Source organism: Sinocyclocheilus rhinocerous, unplaced genomic scaffold, assembly GCF_001515625.1.
Source record: "Sinocyclocheilus rhinocerous isolate Xijiao unplaced genomic scaffold, SAMN03320098_v1.1 scaffold208, whole genome shotgun sequence".
NCBI classification, from domain to species: Eukaryota; Metazoa; Chordata; class Actinopteri; order Cypriniformes; family Cyprinidae; genus Sinocyclocheilus; species Sinocyclocheilus rhinocerous.
This window is the reverse complement of record NW_015650085.1, coordinates 341,124-365,570: the sequence shown is the minus strand read 5'-3', so window position 1 is coordinate 365,570 and position 24,447 is coordinate 341,124. Positions and strand designations below refer to the sequence as shown.

The window sequence follows — 24,447 nt, the reverse complement described above, 5'->3', positions numbered from 1 at the left end:
ATTATTATTATTATTATTATTATTATTTCTGCAGTTTAGCGCCATCTGCTGTCAGAGAGTGAAAGTGCGCTCTCACATGTTCCGCCATGTGCTTCTCGTCTGCAAGTCAGAGTGCTCACACGTCTTTCACACAGCATACAGCAGTGTTGTGCATTTTGACCAGTTTATGGGAAAAGTATTCTTAAAATGCATTCAAAATTCTGAATTATTTGTCATATATAATTTATTCACGGTATTTAGAAGTGCCCACGATAACAATATCGTGCATATTCATTACCGTGATATATCGTATTACCGAATACCGGCACAAGTCTACTATCTACATATACAATTTTAAAATAAAATGCATTTTAAAAATAATATAAAATATTTGCCAAGAATAACTGTATTAATATATATATTTTAAATATTATTTTAATTTTAAAAATAAATTAAATAGTCTTTAATGCTGATATGGTGTTTTCTTAAGGCATGGAAAGTGTCCCAGAATCAATATTGACCATCATTTTTTTTAGTTTTACTTTCCTAAGTAAGACAGTTTTGCTCTGAATTGGCATGAAAATGCAAAACAACCTAATTTCCGAGATGATAACTGATGGTGTTTAAGTGAAGTGGACTGTGCAGTATGCAGTGCACTTCTATTCCATTGCAGTAAAGGAACTGATCCCAGACCAGGCACTTAGAAGTGATTATTTCTATCCTCGAACCGTAGGAAACCTCACGTCTGTCCTCCTCAGAGTGAAACGCTCTCTGCTATTCCTCTCAGAGAGAGCAGTCGACACCTAGCAATTTCCAGCAATCATCATAATCATCTCATCACACGCTCAAGAGTGTCAGATGTAATTGCATATCAGCAATGACTGATGCAGGAACGACATAAAAATACAGTGACTTTGTACGGCCATAACCGTATGTGAATTCATACAGAAATGAATGGTGCGAATTAGGGCTGTGCGATATGGACAAAAAAAACCTATCGCGATTTCTTTGATCAATTTTGCGATTTCAATTTTAATCACGATTTTGTACTGCGGGAGGTCGGGGGCACGAAAAATCGTGCTATAAAGCGATTTAGAAATCGCGCAAGCTCAAATCGCGATTTTATGACGATTTCGATTAATCGCACAGCCCTAGTGCGAATGCATCTAGAAGACGACAGATTTGACATGTTATGTCACAACTTGAGGGCTTCACCCACTCCTGACCTGATTTGAACTGCTGTGATTTTCAGTCGCTTCTTCATGCTACATGAAGCGTTCACCTTAAGTGGCCTTGGAAATGCTTGCCGTTTTTATGCTATGGTTTGGGGCCGAAGACGACATTCCAGAAAAGTAGTTCTTTGCCAGATATGAAGTTCAAGCGAGTTCGGAAGAGAACTGTTTATGCGAACACACTTACTGTGTTTTTGGTGGAAGGCAGGCTCTGTAGGAACATCTGCGACCTGCGTGCATTTCTCTCCAGACGTTTTCTCACCATGGTGGGCGCAGACAGAGCTGCTGTTGAGTAACAAAAGTGGAAAATGTAGGGCACAAGGCATTCCAGAGCGACTTTGTCACTTGCAATATCAAATGGTTTCTATCTCCTTGTTGCTTTGTGTATTGGTTTAGCTGTTTTCTTGTCTTTCTCTCTGTTTTTTGACTTGGTGAGTCAGTCTGTAATTGATCCCATATGCTGGCTTCTCTCCATTTTCATCCCAGACTCCACCTCTTTCCCTCCTGGTTTGCTCAGTTTGCCCTTGTTTAACTCCTTTTTCTGGCATCTCTGCTGGCGGCTCTTTTTCAAAACCTTGTGTGCTGCAATAGATGGCATTTGTAGGCAGCTTTCTGTTGATCAACGTGACCAGTTTGAACCCGTTGCCAAATCCGTGTGAATTCGTTTTGAAACGACTAAATTTCGCCTGTGAAAATTCACCGAACAACAGTAAATGACCGTATCTTAAAGCAACATTGTGTATTTAGTGGAGAATGCAATCCCACAATATGTTGCAAAAGTGAGAAACAGGGTTTCTGTAGGTCTTAAATTAGTCTTATTTTGCCCTTCTACAAATTGAGGCCTTAAAATGTCTTAGATCAGTGTAGAATACGGCATGTTGCAAGAACTGCAAAGAATAAGTATCTTCCTCAGAAATGTTGTCTTTTTTTCCTGTTTATCTAAACATCTAAACATCCTTAAATCAAGATAAATTTACTTGAGATGCAAAATGAAGATGTGAAGTTTTGTTTTCTGAGAAATTGAACATAATCAAGTGAGTTTATGCTTGAAACAAGAACGAACCTCTATCAGTAGAGGTTTCTTCTCTATCTTTTCCTTTGAATTAAGTAAATTTTTTTGAGTCAATCGGCTGATATTTGTTCTTGTTTTAAGCATTAACTCCCTTCATTTTGGTCAGTTTCTCAGAAAATACGATTTCTTTTCTTATGTCATTTTGTTTCTCAGTGTATCTTGATTTAAGAATCTTTTAAGAATTATTACTAAAGAATTATTTAATTGGTCTTATAATTGTTTATATTTTGGGTAAGTACAAATGTAATAAGTGTGATAATGCACAGTCAGCTAGTCATTATTGAAAAATAAACCCATTTAGGATGATTCAAGAGCATCCTTGTTAATGATGATGAGTCAGGAACGCTGTAGACTGAGCTTAACGTTGAATTCAGAACATTCCTTTGAAAAGCACCTGAGGAGAAAAGCTGAGAAGGAAACCTTTTAAGTGATGAAATGAATGTCTGGAAGCGTCTCAGCCTGTCCAAACCTGCTGCTTCTTAAGAATGCCAAGGAGAAGGGAGGCAGCTGTCTGTCAATCAAACCTTCTCACTGGAATAGTAACGAGCCGTCTGATTGGATGAGAGGAAGCGTGATGCGCTCTGATTGGTGGAGAGGGTTGCCCTGTGGGCACTTGCTATCATGTTTAGTCTGTCCCTCCAGGCCATGAGATCTGATCTTCAGAGAAATGTGCTGATGTTTTACAGTCTGCATTTAAGGTCTGTTTAACAAGCTGCGGTTTAATGAGCACTTCATTTTAGCTCTACAGTCACAGCTTGATCCTAGTTCTTTCTTAAACCTCTCACCCAAAGTTAAAACACTGATTCAGCCATTTTTTTGTGTTATTGCACTGTAAATAAAGATTATGATTAATATCGGAGTGCATTACTGAGTACAGTAAATAACATACGGTCTGATCTGATCTCCTGATCATTATTGTAAACAAGGATGCTCTTGAATAATCATGATTGGGTTTATTTTTCATTAATGACCAGCTGAGTGTGCATTATCACACTTGTTACATTTGTACTTACCCCCCAAAAATAAGAACATGGACATGAAATATTGAATTCAATAAAAATATTTACATTGATACAATTTGATTTAATTTATACAATTTATTAGTTTAATAATTTAAATATATATTTTTTTATTTAAGAAGAAAATTATTACATGTGTGGGCATCAAATATTGATTGTAGTTTAAATATTTAAATATTGTTTGTAGTTTAAATATTTAAATCAAAATATTAAAAAAAAATTAATGTCATTTAAACTGTAGATTCAATCAATTTAATACTGGTAATTAATTAATCTAGTAATATATAATTCAATAATAATTCAGTTAAAATGCAATAATTCATTTAAATAATTTAATTCCATAATTATAATTCAATTAAAATTCAAAAGTTAATTTAAATAATTTAATACTGTAATTAATTTAATAATATATAATTCAGTTGTAATTCAATAATTAATTTAAACAATTTGTTTTAGCTATTTGAGAAAAAAAACTTATTACATTTGTATTACCCCCCCAAAAAAAATGGTTTTAGTTGTAAATATTTAAAATAAAAAAATAAATTAAATTAATTAATAAAATAAAAAGAATTAAACAACAATAATTAAACAATATTTAAATTAATACAATTAAATTTAAACAAAAATTTTACAAATTTAATAATTCATTTAAATATATTTTTTTTATTATTTAAGAAAAAAATGATTACATGTATACTTGCCAAAAAAAAGCAGAAAAATGACATTCAATATACATTAAATAAAATTAATTGTAATAGTTTAAACTTGGCGTTTTATGGTCCAAAATTAAGGTCTCTTTAACTAGCTGTGTTTTAATGAACACTTCATTTTAGCTCTGAAATCACACCTTACCCTAAATTCGTGTTCTTCCTGTGCAGCACTTCACCGAGCTGCTGGATGATCTGTCCCAAGAGGCTTTGCTGGGGCAGTTGTTAAGCGACCCGTTCCTGTCCGGCTGTGGTGATGCTATGGACACAGAGGAGGATCTGACCCCTGCGTCTCCAGTGCCGCCACACATTCAAGCCGAACACAGTTACTCGCTGTGTGGAGACTCGCGCCCACAGTCGCCCCTCTCCCATCTGCCCGGAGAGCCCGGCAGCGACGCCGGTAAGACTCGGCCAGAAACGCTTTCCAATTTGATAATAGAAGTCAAAATAAAAGTCTAAATTAAATGCAATTTCATGTGTATTTTTAGGTGATACAGACAATGATGAGTGGCCCATGGAGCAGGAAGATAAAGGGCTGAAGATGGAGCCTCTGCTGTGTAACCCGTCGCCCGTCCTGCTGCCCACCCTGACCCTCACTCTGACCCCCGAGGGTCCCGCCTCTGAGCCTGTGGCTGACGCCTCACTGACCCTCCCTCAGGCCCCACAGGTTAAAGCGCTCAGCGTGAGCATGTGATGGCAGCCATACAGTCAGTGGGCTTTTATTAAAGTGCTGATTTCTGCTCATATCTGCAGGTGAAGGAGGACAGTGAGAGTTTCAGCCCTCAGATTAAACTGGAGCCACACGAGGTGGATCAGTTCTTAAACCTCTCACCCAAAGGTAAATCACTGTCTCAGACAATTTTGCATCATTGCACAAAAATTTAAATATCGGAATGCATTAATGATTACAGTAGATAGCATACAGTCACCTGGTCATTATCAAAAACAGTTGATGATCTTGAATCATCTTGAATTTAGGGTTAATTTTTCAATAATGACCAGCTGACTGAACATTATTGGACTTATCATGTGTATTTGCCAAAAAAAATAAGAAAAAATAAATGTACACAAATGATTGATTTTTAATTTTTTTAATGTAAATAAATAATAATTAAGATGTAATAATTTAAATATATATATTTTAAATAATTAAATAATTACATTTAGTTATTTGATAAGAAAAAAAGATGTAAATGCATAAAATAAATAAATAAATAATAAATTTGATAAATTTAAATATATAAATAAATTTTAGTCATTCGTAATCATTTAATTTTAATGATTTATTTATTTAAGTACACATGTAATAAGTCTTTTTCTTATCAAATAAATACATTATTTAAATAATTAAAGTACTGTTTAAATTAAAATATTTCTACAGCCTCAACTGAGGTGCTCTTGCTTTCGTTTCGTTCCCTCTAGCACTCCCGTACAGAACCAGCCCTGGATACATTTAAACGCAAAGAGTATTACATACATGTGTTTAGGTGCTAAAAATGATCAAGATCATACAAATATCTAAGCCAAAGGTTTTCATAAAGCAAGTATTACAAGTATTTGCTGTAATTTGACCAATCACAATCAATCTGTAATGTTTTTCTTCAGGCCTGGAGTCTCTGCAGATGCCGCCCACTCCTCCCAGCTCTCACGGCAGCGACTCGGAGGGCAGTCAGAGTCCCGTTCACCCCTGTGCTCCCACCAGTCCCACACAGACCCCCGCTGTCCTCAAGGTGGCGCCAAGAGCCCCGTCTTCCCTCTCCAACTCTCCTCTGCTGACGGCGCCCCATGTGAGTACAAAGACACCTTGTTCATTAACAGGACGTGTTGTATCTTATTAAAGAAGATGGTCAAGTGACCTCCTCTTGTGTGATCTGCCAGAAACTGCAGGGCTCCGGTCCTCTCCTGCTGACGGAGGAGGAGAAGCGCACGCTCATCGCTGAAGGATATCCGGTGCCCACCAAGCTGCCCCTGTCCAAAGCTGAGGAGAAAGCACTGAAGAAGATTCGCAGAAAGATCAAAAACAAGGTCGGTGTCGGACCTCGTAGAACTGTAAAAAGATGCATACTTCAAATCAAAGTACTAAAGTGAATGTCAAATGCACAGATAATAATTTTCTCTCTATCAGATTTCAGCACAAGAGAGCCGCAGGAAAAAGAAAGAGTACATGGATGCTTTAGAGAAGAAGTAAGTCTGATAAATATTCAGCAGATTTAATTAACATATAAGTACAAATAAACGTTTTCGGCTCAAGTTCTTAAGAGATGTCGCAAATCTATTTATATATGTAGATTAAAATATATATTTTAAATATATAATTGAGCTTTTTCACTCAGAAATAAGTCCCATTATGGATTGCAAATCCAGTTTCATGTTAAAGAATGTTTTAAAGACGTTTTCGGTAGTGCATGAAACCCTGGCGATAAAACAGCACGTGCCATTGCAATATCCTCTCCCTCCACAGGGTGGAGACATGCTCCAGCGAGAACAATGAGCTGCGCAGGAAAGTTGAAACGCTGGAGTGCACCAACAAGTAAGACCCTCAAACCTTTCCATGATCATTAAATCATTAGCTTATATTCTGATCTCACACTTTCTGTTGCCGGTTGAATTTCCGGTCATTAATGATACATGCTATGCAAACGGCTGCATATTGATTGTGTAAATGTGTGTGTGTGTGTGTGTGTGTGTGTGTCAGGTCTCTGCTGCAACAGCTGCACTCGCTGCAGGCGGCGGTGACAGGAAAGGTCCCGCGGTCCTGCCGGGTGACGGGCACCCAGACCTCCACATGCCTCATGGTGAGCGCTTCCTGCTCATCTGCTCGCGTGTGTGTTTATGTGAGAGAATGAGCGGGAGGAAGACCAATGCAAACACTAACAGAAGCACTGCTATATTTAGATGCTGTATCTGTGTTGGTTTTGTTCTGTGCAGGTGGTGGTTCTGTGTTTTTCGGTGTTCTTGGGGAGTTTCTACCAAGGCCTGAGTCCCTGTTCCTCCATCACCAAAACAGACCTGAGCAGAGAGATCTCCATACAGGACTCGTACACCACCACAGGTATGCATTAACGGTACTGAAAATATACTGAGACACAAAACTTTACTCTTCATCACTTAATGACCATTTGTTTATAGGTTTACATCGAGTCATAATAACGTCTCTTCATATAAAGCTGGGAAATTTTTATTTATTTGATTTTAATATCTAAAAAAAAAGATCAATATATGATATATCTAATTAGATGTGTATTTGCTATGTAATTATATAAACATAGTATATGTGTGTGTGTGTGTGTAAATATTTAATTTTTAAAATGCAATAAATATCCAAATAATTGTGTATATATGATCACTATACACAATTTTATAATTATAATATAGTTATTATAATTACATAAAAATATTAGTAATTTAATAATTTATTTAATATTTATCTATTTATGATTTATAGTGTGTGTGTATGTATATATATATATATATATATATATGTATGTTATATTCATAATATAATTAAATAAATATATAATATATAATTAATTATATTAAATTATCTATTTAAATAAATATTCATCTTTAAACGTGCCATTTGTTTGTATATGTCAGATTTTTTTGTGTGTGTATAATATAAGTAAATAATTATTAGTTTTACCTGTAATATTTTTTACAGGTATTATATTAGTTACATATATATTCCAGTTATTGATTTAGTAAATGTTCCTGTTGTATGATATACTAATCTATTACACATATTCAACAGTCTGTCTTCATCTGTTTGTGTTAGTTTGCCTCCAGGCTCAATATTAAAGTTGTGTCATCAGTCATCAGTTGTGTGAGGCTATGTATTTGTTGACTAAAGTATGGATTTAGTATTAATGCAGAAGTACTAGAGCTGCTGTCGTACGGAACGTTTTCATATCGATCCAGCCCTAATACACACACACCCCGCTCGTGTCTATTGCAGTCTCTGCTGTAATTTGCTCATTATTCTCTGTCTCTCTTGTTGACTAATGAATGGTGGAATGGCTGGATTTGGATCCATATTAGTGGTCTGCGCCCCACTCTTGAGCTGCTGAGAGTCATTATCAGTGCTGGAGTGGGCCAGTAATTATCATGCCTTTAAAAGCAGAGCGATTGGTTAATCATCGCTGATCTCTGATCTGCCCGCAACACGTTTCTCCCACGCGCGTCATTCAGTTAATGCACCGCTTTAACAAAACACTACTGTACTAATAAAAGAGCTGCTCTCTTTGGATTTCAGCAGTACAGTAGGCCCTGTTTACACCTGATATTAATATCCATATCAGGTGATACAGTCACAAATGCTCAGCAGAGGCATCTGCTTTTAATGGCAATGAAAAAATAACTAAAAGCTGCCAATGTAATGTTTGTTCATTTCCAGAACCTGTTGGCCTTTTTGGATATAATTTATAATAAGTATTAAATATGATTAAAAGTATAAAAATTATTATGAAAAATAATGAGAAATAAAATGAATAAATAATTATATAAATAAATACAATTTGTTAAAAATATATTTTATTTTTATGATTTTCTTTTTTGATTTTTAAAACACCAACACACAAATAAATCACAACAAAAAAAACACAAACAAGGAACAGATACTGTCAGCTCTGCTTATAAATATTGCATATATACAGGTATATATATATATATATATATATATATAGTATATAAATTAATTTTATTAAATAAATCACACATATATATATATATATATATATATATATGTTTATTGAGAGGGAGAGAGAGAATAAATAAATATATTAAATAACATTTATATTTTAAATAACTTATCTAGTGGACCCTGTGTATACCCGATATAAATGTGATCTGAGACACTTCACCATTTGCATCTGGTAAATAAAAAAGCAATGAGAGACTTCAGTGCCTTTTTGGATATAATTTATAATAAGTATTAAATATGATTAAAAGTATAAAAATTATTATGAAAAATAATGAGAAATAAAATGAATAAATAATTATATAAATAAATACAATTTGTTAAAAATATATTTTATTTTTATGATTTTCTTTTTTGATTTTTAAAACACCAACACACAAATAAATCACAACAAACAAAACACAAACAAGGAACAGATACTGTCAGCTCTGCTTATAAATATTGCATATATACAGGTATATATATAAAAAGCAATGAGAAAAAGACTTCAGTGTGATGTTTGCTCATTTCCACAGTGAAGTCCCGGAACCTGTTGTCCATTCCGGAGCACGGGGGTCTGGACGAGCCTCATCCCGTCGGGCTAGGCGGGGAATATCCTGAATGGGACCATCAGGCCGATGTAATGGTGGCTTGGCGTTTAGAACAACAGCACAAACAGGAGCAGGCGGAGCTTCGTGAAGCAGAGCCCCGCCCACTTATACTAAACACCAATGAAACACGAGCACAGAAGGCCATTCTCATAGACCTGCACTCACACAGGTAATGACCTTCCTTCTGTGGCTGCCTTCAGTTCGATGATTTGATGACACGTGGATGTTGAACATTCGGTTTTGTTTCCGCAGGTCAGATAAGTGGTCAAACGAGACGGCTAAAGTCATAGAGACGTCCTGAGATCCCTTCCTTCTCTCCCCTGCAGTTGGGGCGATAGGCTTCATATTTATAGTACTGTTTTACTTCGATGTCCTTTTTTTTTTTTTTTTTTTTTAATAAACACAAAAAAACTCAAAAATGTATTTTTATTCCATTCCAGCAGTATATCAAATTTTGATACTCATGTACACTAATTTTTTTTTTTATATATGCTTTCAATTTGTTTTAATATTCTTTCTTTTATTTTTTTATTTTTTTGCCTATATGCCCCATGCTACTGAGAATGTGTTGTAATATATTCAATTTGCATCTGTTTTCATATTCGCATATAATGGCATCACGTAGCATGCCAATCAAAATGCCTTTTCCAAAGATTCATAAAAATAGTGCAAAGATTCAGACTGTATTAAAATGATAGGCTAAACGCTCTGTTTACAGTTTGAAGATGGCAAATTTCCAAAGCATTTGTCTGAATATGTAAATATTTGCAGTATCCTTTATTGTAAGTGTGTTGGGAGAGATATGAATTGATGTGATTGATATCGATGGAGATGTTTGTCGTTGAGGGTGATAAAAGCGGGACAGTATGGACTTGACATGAAAAGGACGGATTCTCTCCTTCCCTGAAGTCCCTCATATGACGTTACCCTCTTTATTAAGGACAGATGGCCCTTTTTGTCCTCATCTGGCCACCATCCAACCCCCGTCTGTGCTCTTCTGGGAGTAAAAGACGCTCGCTGACAAGTCTAGCGTTCTCTTGCTCTGATATGAACGACTGTGACGACCTGAGTCCCGAGCGATCTGCATTCAGGCGTGCTGTGGACTCGCTTGCACTGCGTCCCTGTAGAAATGGATCTGTTATTTATTATTTTTAGTATGTCTGCCATCCTTTTATCGTGGAATCAAGAGCATTTTGAAGGCGATGGTTTTGTCCTGACTCGATGCATTCAGATGCAAACGTTTGTCACGCAACATCTGTGTCGGAAATGATGTGCATTTCTTATGTATTTGGCATAGCATCTTAATTACATTACACTTTCACTGCATCACAATTCAATTTCAGGCTCTTAAAACGATCTTCCTGAAATCACTCTGCCTTGTTTTTGTCCTGTTTTCTGCGAGCAAATAAATATTTTCCTTAGTAAAAGCATTATAAATCATGCGTCTGAGCCGTCATTTTGCTCTTTTATGCATGTTAGCTTTCTCTATATTAAAGTATTAAATTAGCCGGATTTATGTTTGTTGTCTTACTAGGATGTTGAGTGGTGTTTTTATGTCATCATGTGACTACTCTAGTTGCTTGACTATTAATTATTTTCATTACGATTGGATCTGCATTATAATTTTCCTGTCTCAAGGTTTTATGCAAAAGAAAGGTGTTTCTCCACATCGGAGAGCTCAGATGATGCACTTCATACCTTAAATCACATTAGCCAAATTGTGTTAGAAGAAAAATGCATGTAGCCTCTAGACTCATGACTTCTTGGAAAAATTATATGTTAACTGTTGTATAAATGTGCTGTTGGGGACATATGGAGGTGATTCTTCAATTATGGCAATATTTCTAGGATATTTTTGGTAAATGCATTTGTTCTAATTTGATAAAAGATTCGATGTGCCATTTTTAATTATTTTCCTAATTTTTTTATAATCTTTTTTCAGTTAAGTTGTAATGTGTATTTTTTATTTAATTTTTTTACATGAAAGAATTGACCAGTACTGGAAACACGAGCAGATTTTTACATCCTAACCTGAAAGCTTTACTGAACATGTTTTAATTAAGAAGCAATTGATTTTTTTGTAAAGTGAAAGTAAATTTTTTGCTCACCAAAATATTTCTCTATCAAGCGAAAAATACCATTATCAATATCAATATGGACATTAAGTGCATATCATCATTTTTATTATTAATTTATTTAAAAATACAGATGAAAGCTCATGGCCATGGGGGAAAAAATAACAGATTAAATCTATATATATATTTATTTTAGAATAAATTAGAATAAACATATCAGTTAACACTTGAGGACAATAGAACCAGGGAGAACAAATAAATAAAAAACGATTTCTTTCTTGAAACCATAAAGAAAGGAGCTGAAATATCAAATTTATGATTTAATGTGATCATATTATATTAACATTAACATCCAGTGCTTTTCTGTCAAATCAAATACTGGGGGTGTGGCCAAATAATAATAATATTATAATAGCAGCTTTTCTGTCGTAACAAAAGTTAGGGGGCGTGGCCAACATGATAATATTAATAAACCCTACATTCTCTGGTTATAATATCGTATAATAATGAAAAATACAAGCTGTCGTAAATCTAAAGGATCTAGGTTTATTATTTAAAAAAATGTTTTATTTATTCATTTATTTTTTCGCTGTGTCTCAGGAGGTTCCTGGCCGAACAAAGGGTTTGTAATCGCAATCAGGGCCGGTTTAAACGCTCGCGTAAACACGGCTTGACCTTTCCTGCGTCGCGTCTCGCTCGCGCTCTCTCAGCGGGGACTCTTCCGTCACGGTCACGGTGGACACGTCAGAGACCACCACGCATTTACACGAGAGAGCGTCCGGTCGGAGACCCTCTGCCCTACTTTTGTTGCCCGATGCTGCTGCGCGTGGAGGATGAGGAGGCAAATCCCGGAATGTCCTCGCGGATGGATGCAGCTGTTGTTGTAGTTCCGCTGGATAGTTCCGTGAGTGAATCGTGAATCAATAGATATAGATAGATAGATAGATAGATAGATATTATTCATCCCATGAGGGACACCGGAGGACAGCTTTGGAAGGACTTTTAAGCACCGGAGGAGAGAAGGGGGTCCACTCAGTGCCGACCGGAGCGTGATGGACCCCCTGGCCAACATACGCGCGTCTCAGGCGGAGCGCAGCAGCAGAGGAGCCGCCGGTGGGGGTTCAGCGGACGAGCAGAGACGCGGCTGCGGGAGAGACGCGGCGCAGGCCGGCAGCGACAGTCTGAGCAGCTTCGCCGACATGGAAGACTCGCTGGAGGAGAAACTCAAAGGTCTGGCGTTCAGGAAACAGATCTCGTACAGGTAAATATGCGGTTTAATTAATTAATTCAAACCTGCGCGTTCGTGTGCGACACTGCGTGTATTTCTCCACCATATGGAGCGGTGGAACATGTCTCATGGTTTGTTTGTGTGCGTTACTGAACAATGCAAACCTCATTTGTTGTGCAAACCAACACCCACCCACCTAAATAATAATATACTCAATAATAATAATAATAATAATAGACATCTTGCTAGGATGTCCCTGTGAAAGGAGATTTCGTTTATTATCATGAGAACAGCAATGGCATTAGGGCTAGTGTTGGTGAATGAATTGCTTCATGTGAAAAACGTTTCATATGCATGATATCTTTATATTGTCGTTTGACCTGCTAATGATTTGCTGTCAGGAATCAACTCTGTTTTCCTCTTTCACATGAAACCCTTGGGCAATCAGACAGGCTCTTGTATTGAATTGCTTAATTGGCATTTAAATATAACACGAATAGAGTGATGCATAGCTGTATCGTAATGAATTAGACTTCATCTGTGGTAGAGAGACCTATTTCCACATGTAAGGGTCATAAACAACATGCTTTGACATATTAAACGTCATTTCGGCACTACAGAATGGTTTTCAATTTCAGAATAATCTCTGGTGCGTCTGTATCAACTAAAGTCATCTTACTTGCATTGATAAGTTTGCGTGTGCAATGGTGCTCCTCATGTTTTATCTACCTTAAAACTGTCCTAGAGCTGTTGAAAACATCTAAATCTTGCTCTTTTTTTTGGATGCATTGATCATGTCATTCATTCCAGATCAATGTAAGGATCGAGCCGTATTGACAACACTAGTTTCATGCTGAAACAATGGTTTCATGTGGTCACTTGAGGAAACTTGCCTGTTCCTCTCTTCTCAGAGACCCCTAATTTGACCTCCCCCTCCTCCGTTTTCCACCTGTCCATGGAGGAGGGTCACTACCACCCTTACTGCTCCTTCAGAGTCTTAAGGTCAATCCTCCTCTGAACAGATCAATCCTCGGCTCACAATTAAGGCCAGTCTCTGAAGAAATGATCAAAGGTGTCCTCTCTTTCATAGGAGCGATTTATATCCATCTCCAATTCAGATAAGACATCAATAAGTCCCATGAAACCCAACCACACCATCAGTAAAACAAACAAACAAACAAACAAACACAAGCCAGCAGGGCCTAAAATGCGAAGCATCTTAGATAAAAAAAAGTGTCTTGTTCGGCTTTTTTATGCAAAGCGTCTAAAAATGGAAGCTTTGAATTTGCCAAAGACAAAAACAGGAACACTGTTCCAAAATCTAGTGAGCTGCCTTGGGGTTTACTGTCTACATAGGCAGCATCCTAACTGTAATGACACCTTATAAATGATTGATTCAGAGCGCTCTGTATAGACCGTAAGAAGCATTCCTCAAATGAAATGCACAGGATTTCCATGATACTCAAATACACAAAAATATATGCAGCCACCCACAAATATTCGGTAAAATAATATATATATATTATATATAAAACTCAACTCACAATTGATTTCCATGATACTCAATGAATCCAGAACATTCAGTCAGCACAACGAGGAAGCATATTACCAGGAAGTGATGCGTTGTGCCACCAGTGATGCTGCAGAATAGATGGGAATGGGTTTAATATTTGATCACATACAAGTGTTGTGTTTTATCAGTGAAACTTTAATAAGTGCCCTGGTGCATTTAGTCATCTGTCAAGTTGTGCCATTCCTCCTCCTGTTTGGCACTTTGCTTCGTGCGTTTGGCTGAAGACTGTAGACGCTTTGCCCAATTAGGACGTACCCTTCACAGTCAGTTTAGCGTGCAGTGTTATTTTTTTTTTTATAATTCTCATTTCTAGCTGGCACTGAATGTGAAATGGTCACCACACCTACTGTAAACGTTGATGCGCAAGAGAAATTGTGTGTAAATACTGTGCATGGGCTGTAGTCGTTCCATCAGTGACTAAATCACACAATGGTATGCATAGGTGCGTAAAAGAGTATGCAGCCACCCACAAATATTCGGTAAAATAATATATATATATTATATATAAAACTCAACTCACAATTGATTTCCATGATACTCAAATACACATTAAAAAAAATATATATATAGCACCCATAAATATTATGTAAAATAGTATATATTTTTATTTTATATATTTGAATTTAATGCTTTTTTTTGTTTTAAGAATTAGTTCAAATAGCGTTCCTCACATGAAAAGCAAAGGAAAATGAACTCACATTTGATTTCAGTGTGATTTTAATTGATTTACATGATAATCAAATGCACAAAAAAAATATATAGCATCCATAAATGTTGGGTAAAATAGTATATATTTTTATTTATATATATATATATTTTTTTTTAATTAAATATTTTTTTTTGTAATATAATTATTTTAAGCATATTTATTAGGCATGTGATTTATCGTGCAGCCCTAATATTTCTCATTTCTCTTACTTCATCAGTCATCTGTTTCACTGAGCTTGTTGCAAAATATAGTTCTGTGCCAAAAAAGTTGTCTTATATTTACGCAGCACAATCAGCATAATAATCATGCTGCTATCTTTTGGAACAGGCTTTGCAACAGAAGCATATCTGATGTCTTAAAATGCGGCCTAGGTAGGCAGCTCACTAGGATTTGGAACAGAGCCACATTATTCTTCTACATATTCTCCTGAAATATAGGCCTAGCACTTATATAATTTTTTTTTGTTATCTAGTGAATCATGTTCGGCTTATAAAGAGGTTCTTGTGTCCTCTCTCTCTCTCCCTCTCTCTCTCCAGGACGCTCTAGGAGTGCAGCAGCAGACAGTGGAACATAAAAAAGAACTCTTGCATTTTTAAGTGTCCCAATCACAGCCTCGATTGTAGATTTATACATGCTTGACACATTTTCACTCCGCCAGGCTGCTGAAAAGTTAAACATGCATATTTATTACGGTCTGCTCAGTATCACAGAGTCGGCCTGCAAAAAAACTTGTTGCCATGTTTGCCGAGCTTCTGCAAATGGTGAACGGCTACTTCATTAATTTACCATTCTAAATAGATTGACCAATCATGATCATGTGTGGCAAGAATTAATTTACATCTGAAATGTAATGAAAAATTATATTAATTGAGGAAAATAATGTGTTTTGATTGGATTTGAACTACTGGTTTATATGGCAGGTGGATAGAGGGGGCGGGGCTGTAAAGTGAGAGGGATTGGTGATGTCATCAGAACAGAAAAGTTGTTTTAGGAGCGGAACAAATCACATTTTGATGAATGATTAGAAACATTTTTTCTCATAGTAACATGCAAGACTAGAAATGTGTAAATAGGGTCAGTTTGTTCATGCATTTTGAATCCAGAACATTCAGTCAGCACAACGAGGAAGCATATTACCAGGAAGTGATGCGTTGTGCCACCAGTGATGCTGCAGAATAGATGGGAATGGGTTTAATATTTGATCACATACAAGTGTTGTGTTTTATCAGTGAAACTTTAATAAGTGCCCTGGTGCATTTAGTCATCTGTCAAGTTGTGCCATTCCTCCTCCTGTTTGGCACTTTGCTTCGTGCGTTTGGCTGAAGACTCTAGACGCTTTGCCCAATTAGGACGTACCCTTCACAGTCAGTTTAGCGTGCGGTGTTATTTTTTTTAAAATAATTCTCATTTCTAGCTGCCACTGAATGTGAAATGGTCGCCACACCTACTGTAAACGTTGATGCGGAAGAGAAATTGTGTGTAAATACTGTGCATGGGCTGTAGTCGTTCCATCAGTGACTAAATTACACAATGGTATGCATAGGTGCGTAAAAGAGGGCTTGTCTTGTCTCATTTCCTGCAAAATGCAAAACCCAGGAGCACTCAGTAGATCCTGATGGCTGACGCGAATAAGGATTTTACATAAATGGTCATAATCTCTCCTGAAGATGGCTGTGCGCAAAACGGGCGGCTTAACGCCGATAAAGCCAGTCTTTTTGCTTTTTTCCGCTGCGGCGGGGGTTTGTATTACAGTCTGAGGATTGGGCTTTTAAAGCTTTTCCTTATTAGGTATGTGAGTGTAAGAGGCTTTTCCTCTGCTGTTCTGTTCGGTGAAGCTTCCGGCTGATCTGAGCTGCGCCTCATCAGGGGTCGAAGCAAAAATTTTGTCCCAGGCTTTTGTTTTGTAGTAGGCCCGAACTGCATTTCCACTGATTTAAGAGCCAAATGATGACTTAAATGACTTTTAATGCCCACAAATAAACATAGTACATGCTTACAAGTCTTAGTTCTTAGTTTGAGAACGTATGCTGTTTCTTCCATTCATTTTCCTACAAGTTGTCCGTCTGTGCTGTCTCCTGTTGCTCCTTTACGTGACTCAGTCGTTCTGGCAGAGAAGCACCTGCAGACAACCAACACACTGGAGGTGTGAGAGACTTCATCTCCCCCTCTGTCTCTTCATTCATCTTCGCCCACTTCAGCAGGGAGTTAACACTATCTCACCGCTCTAATTCTCTCTGACACTGATGGCTCAAACAGGCTCGCTGGTCTTTTATAAAACATGCTACGGCAGCTGCCGTCAATGTGTTTTGGTGGAGCATCAAACGAGAGAACGAAATGTGGTTTTAACTGTCGTAGGCGTGATTTTGCCTTATGGACAGGCTTTGGTTTGTTGCATCACTTACCCATCATGTTAATAAATGTCTCTTTTAATGCACTCGCAACTCATTTAACAAACTTTTGAGCGTATATAGGACAAGTGTTCTAACCTAACAAGATGTTATTGGTTATATTGTCAATATTTTTACATCAGAAAATAAAAATAAAAATTTCAGAAAATTTTAGATGCAACAAATAATGTTACTGCATTTATGATATTGCATAAAATTAATGTTATTGCATATAGATGCAACAAATAATGTTGCATTTAGATGCAAAAAAATGTTATTACATTTAGACACGTTATTGCATTTAGATGCAAAGAAAATTTTTATTGCGTTTAGATGCCAAAAATTTTGTTGCGTTTAGATGCCAAAAATGTTATTGCATGTTATTGCATTTAGATGTGCAAAGTAACATTTAATTGCTTTGAATCAAATTAATTGTGTGCAATATCATATGGGATATTTGTTAAGAATGTATATATGGTTTGTGTTAATTTCCTGCTGTCTTTGCTGTCCTGAATGTGCTCTTGAACATAGAAGGACAAAAATGCAAGTGGACAAAGGTCTGTAATTTCTGTCGCCATTCGAGCTGTAGTGTTTTTGTTAAATCATTCTTGGTTTGATTGCACAAAAATAGCAGAGAAATCATGATTTATATATATTCTAAGACCAGAAATCTGATGTGGTTTTACCCATTTGTGTTGATTTTAGGGAAAACTCCAGAACTCTGCATATGTAAACATGGTGAATGTGTTAAATGGAGTAGAGAGGACATGGTGTCTCCGTACACAGGCTCCTGCATATATACAGGCTGTACTGGGATTACTGGGTGGCTTTTTTAGCCGATGATGTGACAGGACTGAGTTTTATTCATGATCTGAATCCTGACGCTGAGTAATTCAGCTGATTGCTGGAGCAGTAAAATTGGTGTGTTAATCCTACCTGCTGAACTGTAATGCAGTTCTGCCTTTAATAGAAGCAATAAATGAAAAGATGCAGAAGAGATCTGAAGTTTATAATTTATTTCTCAGGCTGGATAAGGTTGTACACATGTGCAGCTCATTTGCATTCGCTCTGTGCACACATTATCTTTTCAGCACAATTCTCCCTTTCTGTCTGTCTCCTGGTCTCTTTCTCTGTGTAATGCGCTCACTAATTACTATAGCTCGCCTCTATCTCTCTCCAGCTGTGGTCTGGGAGGTTGTGTGTGCGTGTGTGTGGATGGGTTCAGCCCTTTATACACTGATAGCACAGGGTTAAAGCAGCCCAGCCCTCATTTAGCAAATGATTCATTCAATTAGGCAGCCAGGACTTCAGGTGGAAAAGAAAAACCTGGAGGCCCCTCACGTCCCCGAAGCCCTCCAAGAGGCGGTACGGAGGAAATCCGTCCCACTTTTACCACACTAATGGAGGATTCAGGGTCCTGACACACATTAGTGTTGCATTCAGACTGCTGTTTTCAACACAACACAACATTTACCTGATCATTACCAGGAGAGCCATCTGCCAGCATTACTCTGTGTTCAGAGGCTTTTTGGGACGCGCAGGGATTGAATGGCGTATTTGAGAGGCACAGGTCACGGATAACAACTACATATTGTACTAAAGAAAACTCAGTGAGCTGCAGGTCATGGATGGGTTTATTTGACATGAATGATAGATGATTATTTACATTTCATGTGGTTTAGGATGTCGAGGGTTAATTTTCAGTTCAAAACTTGTGGTTACGGACATTAGTCCGCCCACAAATGACTAGTCCACTGAGTTTTTCTAGGTTATCTAGATTTTTTTTCTTGTTTTTATAGGTTTAACACTAGTTCTAGGTTTAGCATTAGTGCTTTATTTATTGTGCAATGCTTTAGCTGTTAAACACTTTGCATGATAAAAACGTTCTCTAAATTCAAATTCAACCCGCCCATTCTTTAAATTTAAATTCAGCCCACATAAACATTGTTTTTATTTTTATTTTATTTATTTATTTATTTTTCCTCAGGTCCTGAATGTGTTTTTGACAGTGGTAATAGATGTTTATTTAAATTTCATGTGGTTTAATTACTCTGTGTTCATAGGCTTTTTGGGACGCGCAGGGATTGAATGGCGTATTTGAGAGGCACAGGCCACGGATAACAACTACATATTGTACTAAAGAAAACTCAGGGAGCTGCAGGTCATGGATGGGTTTATTTGACATGAATGATAGATGATTATTTACATTTCATGTGTTTTAGGATGTCAAGCGTTAATTTTCAATTCAAAACCTGTGGTTTTGGATGTCAGTCATAGATTAGAGATGAATCAGGAGAGTTGATTAATTGTCCACAAATGACTAGTGGACTGAGTTTTTCTAGATTGTCTAGATTTTTTTATATAGTAGTTTTAGCAGTAGCTGTTAGACAGTTTGCACAATACAAAACCCTTTCTGAAAAGTTGCATATTTGAATTCTATATTTAAATTCAAAGTTTAAATACACATTACACTTTTTCTGACTTTTTTCTTTGGCCAGTTGTTTGTTTGTTTTGCACTTTAGGATTTTAGGGTGTCAAGTAAAAAACAAAAACAAACAAAAAATCTAATTATACAAAAAAAAATATATATATATATTATTATTTATTATAGCTTGCCTGTCTCTCTCCAGGTTTCAATTAAGCAACCTGGACCTCAATATTTCAATATTTATGTTATATTTATATAATTAAGTATTTAAATTCAAAATTTAAATCCAACCCCCTTTTTTTTATTATTTAAATTCAGCCCTTTTTTTTTTGACCGTGTTGTAATGTGTGTGTGTGTGTGTCTTGCATTTTTAGTTTTTTAGGGTGTTGAGTTAAAAGGTTTTTCCCCCATAAAAAACCTAGAGCTTTATATAGTCAGCTTTAAGAGTTTAATTTTAGATTAACTAGCACTAAACCTCATATAAACAAAGCAAGCTGCGGTTGATCATTTTACCTGTTAATCTGCATTCACTTCCTTAATCTGCATTCACTTCCTAATCTGCAAAGTAGATCAGACTTTGGTCTGATAGTCAAAAGTCTGAGCTCAAGACACCTGTAGGGATTGTCATTTGAAAATGGCAGTAATTAAACCCGGTCTTTTGGAGATGTTAGTATAAAGTAGACTTTTGGGACTCATATTCCGGCCCGAGCAGTTTCTACACACTCGTGTAGGTGTGTGGTCCGCCGGAGTCCATCTCAGAGTTTTGCTCTTGATGGCAGGGCTATTTTCAGCAGATGGATGGGTCAGCTAGGGGAGAGATGCGTGCTTCCGATGCCTCCCCCGCGCCCTGCACCAAACACAGAGGTTAATTATGAAGGTTTCAGCAGCCAGAGGAGGAGAACAGATAGAAGAAAGAGCGAGAGGAGGTTTATATACAGGCAGGAGTGGGATCCATCACTCCCACATACTCTCCCAATGATGCCCTTAATCTCACACACACACTCACACAAAAGCATCACGGTCACAGTTATATGTAATTACACAGTCCGATCCCACACGCTCCCACTCGAGCGCGCACGATGCCGGATTGTTACGTTAGTGTATATCTATAACTTGAGAGAACATTGCATGCAGTGCAGAGCGTTCAAACACCTCCTCCAGCAGAAAAATATATGTGCATTATGTATTAGGACTGGGTAATATATATTATATTTACAATGACGATTATGATGAATATTTGTGAATATTTATGTGCTTTTTTGGGACAGTGTCTTGGAAACTTAAAATGGAGTTTGAATGTTTGATTCATTTCAATATTAATATTTAAAATATTATAAAAATTATATAATTTGTAAGTTTAGGCTATATTTGTGCATTTAAATGCAAATAATGAAATGTGTTCATTTGAAGAAGAACATATTTTTGAACTAGTTTTTTTTTATATAGTATTTTAGATCTTGCATTAAACATTTTGAATCGAATTAGCTACAGTGGCTTTCAGTTGTAATAATGGTGATTGCAAATTCATAATGATCAAGGAGATACATTTACATTTATGCATTTGGTTGATGCTTTTATCCAAAGCGACTTGCATTGCATTCATATGCTTGTGGATTCCCGAGGAATCAAACCTATGACCTGGTATTGATAGAATTAAGTACTGTTTGAGTGACAGAAATGCAAAGATAGCCTATTGAATATTGTCAAAATATTGAGAATTTTTTTAGCTATTTCACTCAGCCATACTATATGTGATGTTGTTGTTACTAAAGTCTGAGGGGTCGACCTGACTTGGTTTCCTGTGATTGTTGTTGGCCAAAAGACTCTGTGTGTGTGTGTGTGTGTGTCAGGCCACAGACAGTCAAGGGAAGGACACAGAAACTGCAGGGGGTCTGGACCTCCCTCAAAACACCGGGAAATGTGTCACAGCTGTTTCGGTTGCACCGCAAAGCAATTGAAATAACAAATTTTACATGCAAGAGCAAACTGTGAACATAACACAGTATTATTGTGTCTGCATTGAATGCCAGCATCAGAGGAGAAATCACTGTTATTTACAGCGTTAATAAAGAGCTGCCATCCGTATGGTTTACCCGCAAGGATTTACTTTGATGTAAGACGCTTTGCTTTAAAAGATAATAAAACCATTTATCAGCAGAAGCTGTTTGTGTTTAAGACTAGCATCGCTAATGCTATTGTTCAAATATGATTTTAACAAGCTTCTAACCATAAGAATTAGACATTTGGTACACTGTTCGTGCTACAGACATGAATGATATCTCAAGTTGTGCCGTTTATTGAGTGTTCTGTAACTTTTATAACGGATCATACTTGTAAAATAGCCTGGCGGATGATAATCGAACAAAAAAGTCCCATAGACTTACATTGAAAGAGGGAACCAAGCCAATATCTAGAGAACAGACTTGTGGGTGAGCTGGTATGACTGACCCAGTAAGCAACCACCCTAGCAACCGCATAGCAACAAGATAAAATCCACGCCGTAGCAACAGCATAGCAATGCGGGGGAAAAAAACGCTTAAGCAACTGCATAACAACATGAAAAAAAACACCCCAAATACCCTAGCAACCACATAGCAACAAGATAAAAGCCATTTAAAACACCATAGAAATGTGACAAAATGTGACACGGCATAGTAACTGCATAGACATGACATAAAAACGCTCAAAATACTATACAACTGCATAGCAATGTGTAATATAATCTGCATAGCAATATCACCCAGAACACCCTAGCAACTGCATAGCAACAATATAAAAGCTAAAAACAACTCCAAACACTATAGCAACAGCATATAAACACGTCATAGCAACAGCGTAGCCATGCTACTGAAAATGCCCTAGCAACCACCCAGAACACCCAAATAATGCCCGAGCAACCATCTAGAACATCTTAGCAGCAACAGCAACTTGGTACCAGAACACTCAGACACCATAGTATAGTCACTGTCACCAAGTTTTGCACAATCAAGCACCACTTAATATTTTCTTCAGAAAATGTAAACAATCTAGTTCACTTTTATATCTTCAGTCAATTGAGTGACTGAATTGCTTCAGTTCTTTTTAAGAAATCACATTTTTCTTTTGCCGTCTTGAGTCTTTCAGTGAGCTGGAGGAATGTAAAATGTGTGGTGTTGCTACGCATGAGGATCTTTAACAGGAGAAAGTGTCAGAACGCAGGAGAGACTGAAATGAATAGAGCGATAGGCGATTACCCAGGAGCACTTGGATCCGCGTGAACGCACTCGCCAAAGCCAGACCGCCCACGGTCCCTGCACCCGCTGCACTGCAAAAAATCACTCTCTTAATCAGTATTTTTGTCTTGTTTTCCTGTAGAAATATCCAAACATTCTTAAAAATACTTGAGAAGCAAAATTGCGTAAGATAATCAGACGAGAGGAGAAAAGACGAGGGGGAGGGAGATGAATGTAGGACAGAGGGATGGATGGGGGGGGGAGAGTGTCTTTGTTCCGTCATGTGGTGAAGGGCGAGATGCATGTGGCCCACAGCAGCTGGTCTGCCGGGAGACGCTGAAGTTTGACCCTGACGAGAAGGAAAGGGAGACGGGTACGGATAGAAAGGGAAGGAGAGAGAAAGAAGAGACAAAGATAAAGTGAGAGTTAAGGAGGAAGGTGAGAGGCTGAAGACCTGAGAAGATGTTGAGAAAGATAAAGAGAGACTGAAGAGGATTGTTCTTTGTAAAACATGTCCTATATATTTATACCCTTTAGAAGAGGAAGGAAAGAGGGAACGAGAGAAGGATTGAAGAACAGATTGTCACATCGCCATGAGGAAAGGACACACAAACACTCTGCTGTCCCTCATGTGTTCCTCTCTCACACATGAGGGAAGGCAGAGCAGAGACAGGACGGACAGAACGACACGTGAGGGATGACAGTCATCACTGGACTGTGGAGGGAAAGTGTGTGTCGCAGTGTGAGGCTGGGTGGTGATGGGTATAAATATCTGAGCACTGTTGTTTGGGGAGTTCAAGCGGGAAAAGCCCAGGCTTCCTGTCTGACCACTAAACCAGCAGGATGGGAGTTCTATTGCACACTTATAAGTTCACAATAAGTGCATGTTGAGCATTTACTGAAACGCTATAAATTAATATGGTACTACACAATGAATGCATTACCAAACTAATGCATTTAAAGATTTAAAATGCTAGAAAGCTACTCCTTCCATGAGTGGCACTGGCACAACTACACACATACATGCACAGATACAAACACCTGCTGCTAGTGAACAGTTAGTCTGGATTTGTATCATGCATATATGCTGTTATCAGAAGGCGCAGAGTTAATTTAGCTGAAATACATGGCAAATCACTAAAGATGCGATGATCATAAATCTGTCAGTGAATCAGGCTTGCTGAGCTCTTCCATCATTAGCTCCACCACAGATGTTATCTGGGTTTTCAAGAGCGAAGGCGACATCCCGAGAAGGATAGCAGTAAAGTTTGTTCTGTATGTGTGAAAATGTCATGTGAAGTGGGCAGATTCCAGTGCCATCCGATTGAACTATGATTACAGTGTCAGTGAAGAGCCACCATGGAATGTTATCAAACACTATATATATACTGTATATGTGATGTATGTATGTTTGACAAGAGTTTATTTTCTCACTTTTGGTCCACCGAGCCAAATGTGTCCATAGTTGAAGAAACACCCATATATAACTGGATCTGCCCACGGATATGTCCACCTACCTCCTACTTCCATTTCTTCCCCA

The 24,447-nt window shown here is 37.3% G+C and overlaps 2 protein-coding genes across 2 annotated transcripts in view; both read left to right on the top strand.

The window, feature by feature from the left end:
• The window catches only part of LOC107711498 (cyclic AMP-responsive element-binding protein 3-like protein 2), a 21,768-nt gene extending 12,070 nt beyond the window's left edge, over positions 1-9,698 (top strand). Inside the window, exons 2-12 of the mRNA XM_016516482.1 lie at positions 4,181-4,409; positions 4,498-4,676; positions 4,763-4,847; positions 5,615-5,796; positions 5,888-6,034; positions 6,135-6,193; positions 6,471-6,539; positions 6,705-6,804; positions 6,938-7,061; positions 9,221-9,464; positions 9,548-9,698. Coding sequence (XP_016371968.1) covers positions 4,181-4,409; positions 4,498-4,676; positions 4,763-4,847; positions 5,615-5,796; positions 5,888-6,034; positions 6,135-6,193; positions 6,471-6,539; positions 6,705-6,804; positions 6,938-7,061; positions 9,221-9,464; positions 9,548-9,596 — 1,467 coding nt within the window. The 3' untranslated portion in view covers positions 9,597-9,698. The remainder of the gene's footprint in view (positions 1-4,180; positions 4,410-4,497; positions 4,677-4,762; positions 4,848-5,614; positions 5,797-5,887; positions 6,035-6,134; positions 6,194-6,470; positions 6,540-6,704; positions 6,805-6,937; positions 7,062-9,220; positions 9,465-9,547) is intronic.
• A 2,306-nt stretch (positions 9,699-12,004) lies between these two features.
• The window catches only part of LOC107711497 (diacylglycerol kinase iota-like), a 45,246-nt gene continuing 32,803 nt past the window's right edge, over positions 12,005-24,447 (top strand). Inside the window, exon 1 of the mRNA XM_016516481.1 lies at positions 12,005-12,631. Coding sequence (XP_016371967.1) covers positions 12,423-12,631 — 209 coding nt within the window. The 5' untranslated portion in view covers positions 12,005-12,422. The remainder of the gene's footprint in view (positions 12,632-24,447) is intronic.